The sequence below is a fragment of the Berghia stephanieae genome, chromosome 2 (assembly GCF_034508935.2).
Source record: "Berghia stephanieae isolate SIO BIC M18660-M18661 chromosome 2, UCSD_Bste_1.3, whole genome shotgun sequence".
Taxonomy (NCBI): Eukaryota; Metazoa; Mollusca; class Gastropoda; order Nudibranchia; family Aeolidiidae; genus Berghia; species Berghia stephanieae.
The window spans coordinates 92,161,540-92,170,461 of record NC_088361.1 but is presented as its reverse complement, the minus strand read 5'-3'; the positions used below and the strand labels follow the sequence as shown (position 1 = coordinate 92,170,461).

Below are 8,922 nucleotides of genomic sequence, written 5' to 3'. Positions count from 1 at the left end.
ATGATGTGGTGGTGGTTGTAGTAGTAGTGGTGGTAGGGATGATGATGATGTGGTGGTGGTTGTAGTAGTTGTGGTAGGGATAATGATGTGGTGGTGGTTGTAGTAGTAGTGGTGGTAGGGAGGATGATGTGTGGTGATGGTAGGATGATGATGTGGTGGTGGTTGTAGTAGTTGTGGTATGGGGGATGATGATGTGGTGGTGTTTGTAGCAGTAGTGGTGGTAGGAATGATGATGATATGGTGGTGGTTGTAGTAGTTGTGGTAGGGATGATGATGTGGTGGTGGTGTGTAGTAGTTGTGGTAGGATGATGATGTGGTGGTGGTTGTAGTAGTTGTGGTAGGGATGATGATGTGGTGGTGGTTGTAGCAGTAGTGGTGGTAGAATGATGATGATGTGGTGGGTGTGTTGTAGTAGTAGTGTTGGTAGGGTGATGATGTGGCGTGTTGTAGTAGTAGTGGTGATAGGGATGATGATGTGGTGGTGGTTGTAGTAGTTGTGGTAGGGATGATGATGTGGGGGTGGTTGTAGCAGTAGTGGTGGTAGGATATGATGATGTGGTGGTGGTTGCAGTAGTAGTGTGGTAGGGATGATGATGTGGTGGTTGTTGTAGTAGTAGTGGTGGTAGGTGATGATGATGTGGTGGGGTTGTAGTAGTATGTGGTAATGGGATGATGATGTGGTGGTGGTTGTAGTAGTGTGGTGGTAGGGTGATGATGATGGTGGTGGGTTGTAGCAGTATGTGGTGGTAGGATGATGATGGTGGTGTGGTTGGTTGAGTAGTAGTGGTGGTAGGGATGATGATGATGGTGGTGGTTGTAGTAGTAGTGGTGTAGGGATGATGATGTGTTGTGGTGGTTGTAGTAGTTGTGGTAGGGATGATGATGTGGTGGTGTGTAGTAGTAGTTAGGTGGTGAGTGGTGATGATGATGTGGTGGTGTTGTAGTAGTTGTGGTAGGGTAATGAGTGGTGTGGTTGTAGTAGTAGTGTGGTGGTGAGATGTTGTGGTGGTGAGGATGATGATGTGTGGGGTGGTTGTAGTAGTTTGTAGGGATGATGATGTGGTGGTGGTTGTAGAGTATGGTGGTAGGAATGATGATGATATGGTGGTGGTTGTAGTAGTTGTGGTAGGTGATGATGATGTGGTGGTGTGTAGTAGTTTGTGGTAGGGATGATGATGTGGTGTGGTTGTAGTAGTGGTGGTAGGAATGATGATGATGTGGTGGTGGTTAGTAGTTGTGGTGGTAGGATGATGATGATGTGGTGGTTGGTTGTAGTAGTGTGGTGGTAGGTGATGATGATGTGGTGGTGGTTGTAGTAGTTGGTAGGGATGATGAGTGGTGGTGGTTGTAGTGTAGTGGTGGTAGGATGATGTTGTGGTGGTGGTTGTAGTAGTTGTGGTAGTGGATGATGTGTGGTGGTGGTTGAGATAGTGTAGTAGGAATGATGTAATGTGTGTGGTGTGTAGGTTGTGTAGTGATGATGTGGTGGTGGTGTTGTGTTGTAGTGGTAGTAGTTGGTGGGTAGGAGATGTGATATGTGGTGTGGTTGCAGTGTTGTGTAGGTGTATGTTGATGTGATGTGGTGGTGGTTGTATGTAGTGTAGTGTTTGGTAGGTGGATGATGATGATGTGGTGGTGTTGTAGTATAGTAGTTGTGGTAGGGATGTGATGTGGTGGGTGTGTTGTAGTTAGTAGTGGTGGTAGGAATGATGATGATGTGGTGGTGGTTGTAGTAGTTGTGGTAGGATAATGATGTGGTGGTGGTTGTAGTAGTAGTGGTGGTAGGAAGGATGATGTGGTGGTGGTAGGGATGATGATGTGCTGGTGCTTGTAGTACTAGTAGTGGTCTTAGGGATGATTGTGTGGTGGTGGTGCAGTAGTTGTGGTAGGGATGATTGTGTAGTGGTCGTGGTGAGTGGTTTTTATACATTTTCTAAAAAATGGAAAAAGGCGGAATTGTGATAGTGATGGGCGGAGACAAACCACCATTTAGGCGGAAATCCGCCTTTAGGCGGAAGATTCTCAGCCCTGATTGGTTCTTCTTCTTCTTCTTCTTCTTCTCCTCCTCCTCCTCCTCCTCCTCCTCCTCCTCCTCCTCCTCCTCCTCCTCCTCCTTTTCTTCTTCTTCTTCTTCTTCTTCTTCTTCTTCTTCTTCTTCTTCTTCTTCTTCTTGTGGAAACCTCCAATATTGTCGAGGATCACTCCACAGTTTGTAGGGTTTTACATTGTAAACTTGTTAAAACTCTGCACATAATACTAATAAAAAGTACATATATTAATTTAATTTTTTTTAATTGATTTTTTAATTTTTTTTAATTAAAAAAAATATATGCCTTGATTTATCCACCCATCAGACAGGTCAGATTGCATGACAATCAATAAACTTTCCTTCATCTTTCCACGTGACCATTGTTTCAATATTTGGGTCCAGATAGATCAGTTGGTAGAGCACTCACTTCACAAGAAAAGAACTGAGATCGAACCCAGGTGATGTTGATTTTTTTCCCAACCCCCTGTCCACCCAGCAGTATTTGGGTAGCTGGATCTGTTTGTTTTTGTTCTTAAGGGTTTTACAACACATTCATATCAGCGCCAGTAAAAAGGAAGAAATTGGGATAGTAAAAGTTCGAGAATTACAATTAAAACATCCAAGAAAAAGTGAGACAAAAGGAAATTAGTTCAAATACACTCAAATGTTTACAAATCATATTTTGCAAAATCAAAATAATACAGTACATAACAGAGAGATGATTTACAAGACAAAAATATTTTCTCCCAAAACTCTTAACTAAACATTTGACTGTTTCCCTACCAGCCAGGGCCAGGACAAAACCAAGTAATGTAATTCCAAGACAAAGACAGAAATCAACTCGAAAAACAGATCTATTATAAAGGATAAATTCACAGTAAGTGCCTCCCTGCCCACTATGGGAGAGAGTAGCTGGGTCTCTTAGATCTGTTGAAAAGTAGTTTGTGATAGACTAGTATCATATCCAAAGGGTACCAAGCAATTGTTATTGTTCGTTTCATGCCATAGAAACCAGGATAAACTCTGGTTACGTAGGCCTAATGGCTCTGAAGAACTACCTAAAAATTAAATTACGCCCTTCTATGAGGCATTGTATGAGGCCATCGCCTAGGCATTCCATGAAGGAATATAAAAAATCCATCAAACGTCTGATTTCAACAGGAATAACCCATGCTGTCCAAAATGAGCAAATCTTATCCAAGGAAAATAACAATAAGGCCTGTAGCAGGGGTCCATCCCAGTGACTATCGGGTCACTTTCAGCCTTAACCACTCTGCCATCTGGCTCCCATCTCAGAGTAAACCAGATGTCAAAAAGAGAATGTAAAGTTAAAATACTAAAACAATAGGATATATTGAACTTCTGCAGTTTGGGAAACTATATTCCGCTTTCTCGATTGAACATAAAAACTTAATCATGTCTCGTACTTATGAATATAATTGATTTTTCCACATATAAATCATTCAGACATAATACCATTTCAAGGTGGTAAAAAGGAGTCTTTTCGAAACCATCGGGCCCATGGAGCTGGGGGTTTATCCCAGTTTCCCAGGCTGTCACATGATTGTACTTCAAAGCAGTGGTGTGGTTTTCAAGAAACGTCTGTAGTCATTTCTTTTCTCAAAATATTTATGAAAGTTTTATAGTCCTAGTTTATTACTGGTTCATAGCACTTTGTTTTCTTCTTGTACCTGCCTATTCTCATCATGCATCTTTTCCTGCTTGCACAAGCATGCTCCCCTCGCCCACATCTTTTTGTATGTGCATATGTGTGTGTGTGTGTGTGTGTGTGTGTGTGTTTGTGCAGTTGAGTGTAAAGCGTATGAAAACATTTGGAAATGTGATGTAAAGCGCTTAAAAGTTTCAACAGGAGGCGCTATAGAAGAAGAAATATCATTAATATGTATCGGGTATGGTAAGATGTTCGATTACAACAAAAATGACTGTTTAAAAAAAATCTGTCATCTTAAATTTTGGATATCAATTCAAATATCAGGAGTGTTTTATATGGTGATTTGCCACATGAAACAGTTGAAGTATTTGTCAATCACTTTTCCAGTAATCATTCTCATTTTTAAAAAAAAACAAAGCATGTGAAGTAATATAAACCTACAGATTGGAAATAATAATTATTCATCCCGTGCATTACCAAACTTAATGATGAGCACAAACGATTAAATGGATAATAATTTAACATTAAATTAAGATACCATCCAATTTTCTTAGCTCCTGGGTGAAGTTTCACTCTAATAGCATTTATCAAAGTACTTAATATTCAAACTCTTGGCAGCCAATATTTCTCTGTATACATCCATTTCAATCATATGAATAATAACAACTTTTTCAAAAGCATGTAAATAACACAGTGAAAGCCCAATTAAATGACTATTTTAAAAAGTAGATATTAATAACAATGTGCTAAGATTCGTTAACTTTCACGCTTGATTTTGAATCCTTGATATTATCTTTAGACTCACTGGATGTTTTCAAAAGGTCTTGGAATGTTAAAACATCACAGATCTTTTTAGGTGCTCTGATCTTATTGAGATAATCAATTAAACTAGCTCCGAATTTCTCCCTTAAAGAAAAGCAGCACCATTCTAACAACGGCCTTGGCTGATCAAGGAGAGAGAAAACTTTATCTTTCACTTCAATGTCTTCAATTTCGAAAGTTCCATTTTCTATCCATTCCATATCATCCTCCAAATCATACCCAGCACGTAGAATCATATGTGCAAGATGTGAATACCCTTCTTGAAGGCAAACTTGTAACCCTGATCCAAAATGGCATGGAGGGGCAACAGGTTTTCCAAGAGTCAAGAATAATTTAACAATATGTTCATGTCCTCTTAACAATGCAAACCAGAGTGGAGTGATATCATTGTAAGACAGCAGGCGTCGAGTGCTAAAGCATGGATTTTGATCTTCATTCAATATTTTGTCATTTTTGTGATCTATGAGGTATTGCGTCATGTAAAGATCTCCGATGTAGGCACTCATTTGTAGAGGTGTCACTTCCATTTCACAAATGGAGCATACACTGATGTTAGCTGCTCGCCAGAAAGACCCTGATGACATGCAATTTGTTCCTGCACCAGCTGCCAGTAACATTTCAGCAATGACATGGTGCCCAAACATCACAGCACACAGCAATGGCGTTACATTGTGTTCGCAACCTGTAATTGATGAAAACAAAGCAATATGATAGTATGGATTTAGATTGAAATGCAATATCATTAACAATAGGTGCTTGTTTAAAAAAAACGAAAAAAAAAAATCAATTATGACAATGACATTTGTGAATGTCTGCTATTTTCTCTTCTCTACCTTCAAACATTTCTGTCTAAAAAAACCCCCAAAAAACAAAAAGAAGCATAAAAGGTTACAAATAAAAAATAGTCATGCTGATGGATGATGATAGTAATGATGATGATGATGAAGATAAAGATGATGTAACAGTGTCAATGAAAGGAGCGATGGTAGCGCTGGTGGCTGTTGATATTTTATTATTTTTAAGAAACCCTTTTAGTTCATGATTTACAACAACAATTACTACTACTACTATTACTAGTTGCTACTACTACTACTACTACTACTACTACTACTACTACTACTACTACTACTACTACTACTACTACTACAGTTCCCTCCGCTTGATCGCACACTCTGCTTATACGCTACACTTTCCCGAAAAACAGAATTTTTTCTATATAATTGACCCTCTTAATTGAACACCATCTCTGATTAATTGCTACATCTTGATTGGAGTGACAACCAACAGCCATATGAAATCAACGATGTTGTTCCCGTTCCACACAACTTTTTGGCAAAAGCATTCAATCAATTCTTTACAACGGACAACAATATACCCATCAGCAGTGAACTTCATCTCAGGAGCTACTGAGCTCCTTTCAGCCACACAAAAGACAATGCCTGGATAATGAAGATGAGGATGAGTCATCGGAATGTGACACACAACTCGTGACAAACACTGAAATACTAACGCCGCTAAAACTAAGAAGAATGCTTGACAGATGATCTACATTGGCGGGATTGGAGACAAGGGTTTATAAACAGTTTGTACAGAATAGAAAGAAATCAACGCTTCACGATTATTGTTCTTACAAACAATAATGTCACGTTTTGTTGTTGGTAAAACTCAAAAAACAAAAGAAAACAACAAAAAGAAACAAATAATCAAAAAGAAAATACAAACCACAAAAATAAAATAAAATAAATAAATAAATAAATAACAATTAAGAAACAAATAGTCTAATGACGATATGTCCTGAATATGACGGTCCCAAACCCGTAAAAACCCAGATGGGAAGGCACAACATGAATTGCACACGAAAGCTGGGGATTAAATGCTATTAATAGCTTCTCCTCTTAATCACACACTCTGCTTAATCGACATACTAAGCCAAAACTCCCGATGGTGTGCAATAAAGCAGAGTCAACTGTACTAAGTCCACTTCTACTGCTTATACTATTATTAATAATATTATTATTATTAATTATCATTATTATTATTATTATTATTATTATTAATTATTATTATTATTATTATCATTATTAAATCATCACTAATATTATGATCATTATCATACTTTCAGTAATTGAGTCAGTACATATGCCAGTATAGCACTGACAAAAACTCCACTCATTCTTTACCTTTTGAAAAGATAAACTGCGTGTCAGCTGGAACATCTTGTGTGTAAAAACTTTCAGATTTGTTGCTATTAATATTGCCACAAAACTTGGACATCGCTGGATCATCAACATCGACATTATTTGAAATTAACAAGGAGACAATGTTAGCTTCATTCATCTCAACAGCAGTAACAAGTGCTGAGCAGCCATCATTATCTAAACTTGCATTGACATTGATACCATGCTCTAAAAGCATTTCAAGTATTTCCAAGGATTCTGGGGAAAAGAAGGGAAATGTATATGTGTAAGAGTTGCTAAGCATACATTATGATGAAAAATAGCTTGACTTCTCCAATGTTTTCGAACTTTTTTCTGGCCATCTTTCTAAATACCGTTGTAGTACCGTGACCTTAGCGCGTATCATTTTTCCTTTCCTGCATTTGTGACAAATGTTAAACAGCAGAAAGACATATTAAATATATATATATATATATATATATAAAACATGAATTATTTGGCAATTTATCACTCAATCTGGACATAAGAAATGTTAAGGCAGACCACCCATATGAAATTCAGCTTTTAGTTATTAGCCAAGATCATGCTTGAGTTGCTCACTATCACCATAATAGCATCTTTTACTTTGAAGCATATGGGAGCAATTCTTAATGTTAAAGAAAAACTAAATGTTCTGCAGTATTTATTTTTATTGAAAAGCAGAAGCAGAGGGATCGGTTCCAGAAACATTCCCTAAAAGAGCATTAAGTAAGGCAGTCCAATTTATCTCAGTAATTGAAATTTTGCTGCTTTCATTGAAGAGAGAAAACTTTATAAATCTTTAAAATGCTGCGTGAAATATTGATAGCCTTTTTCGAAAAAAAAAATCCATCCTGATAAAAATATATGAAATTTTCAATCTTTAAGAATTGACTCGTTATAAATAGATATATAACTGTGTCTACTTTCAAATTTTCTGAATTTTTTTTTATGGTATTCGTAAGAAAAAAACCCTGACTTTTTAAAATTTACTAGAAAATAAGTCTGTCCATGTACTCACTCTCACAGAACTTGATTGGGAATGCATGATATAAAGTATTTCTTCCCAAACGGTCTCTGAACTCCAAATCAGGTTTATCAAAGAGGATAGCTCGCACCATATCCACATCTTTATCTAGGACTGCTTTCATTAAAGGTGACAGATTTGGATCCGAATCTTTTTCAACAGATGACAACTTCTTTGACTGAAAATAAATCATTCAGATCTAAATTGTTATATTTTTTTTATATTAAAGAGGGGACAAATTAAAATAGATCAATACTAATATGATTTTCAGTTTGTGATTTCTAATAGAGTCTAGTACTAGTACTAGCTCTATATTAACAACAACAACAACAACAACATAATAATAATAATAATAATAATAATAATAATAATAATAATAATAATAATAATAATAATAATAATAATAATAATAATAACAACAACAACAACAACAATTATCTAGAATGTTTTTTATTCCGTGCACTTGTTGTACTCCATGGCTAAAGTTTAGATTTAGTAGAGTGTGCAAAAATTACAATTTGCGATAAAGCGATATAATTTAGAATTTGTCCAAAAAAAAAAAATTCATGCGGATAAGACCGCCGGTGATATGGTTACAACAGAGGAAATAACTGACAATCAATTCGGAATGTGCCCCTGTGCCAACTTGGAATCTGGAACTTTGACTTTGACTTTCCACTACTGACCACAGTATCACAGCCGATTTTAAATGGAACTGGATTGATTTAAAACGCCCCTATATTTTCCTCACCCGTTGCATAGTCAGCTTTTAACTTGGAGGACGCCTAACTCCAGGGAGTATCAGAAAGTATTTTTTAAACTAAAATAAAAGTATAAAAGTTCGTAAACTTAACTACAAACTGAGGACTAAAATGAAACTGCAAAGACGCTTTCTGTTGTTAAGTGAAAGGTAACTCTGATAAATTTTCAAATTCATAAATGATATAAGTTGTTTCCCTTAAGAGCATAACAATCCATTAGTCGGACGAACTTCATGACCTTTTATCTTTTTTGAATTTACTCGACATTAGATTAATAATAAGTTACTAATTTACCTATAGCGCCCAACCTCCACATAAGTGTCCGTTGGCGCTTTACAATATGTCATTCAAACATTCATTCTCCAAATTAATTCAACAATACAACTTGGCTATTTTGAGAACACATATTCAGAAAC

At 36.7% G+C, this 8,922-nt stretch overlaps 1 protein-coding gene across 1 annotated transcript; it reads right to left on the bottom strand.

Moving 5' to 3' along the window:
- Positions 1–2,152: 2,152 nt before the first annotated feature.
- LOC144965851 (uncharacterized) lies at positions 2,153–8,640 on the bottom strand. Its single transcript, XM_078901636.1, has 4 exons — positions 8,497–8,640; positions 7,740–7,923; positions 6,704–6,958; positions 2,153–5,205 (listed from the first exon to the last, which is right to left on the bottom strand). Exons 1-4 carry the CDS (start codon positions 8,503–8,505, stop codon positions 4,448–4,450), a joined length of 1,206 nt encoding a protein of 401 aa, XP_078757762.1. The 5' UTR covers positions 8,506–8,640; the 3' UTR covers positions 2,153–4,447.
- Positions 8,641–8,922: the final 282 nt, after the last annotated feature.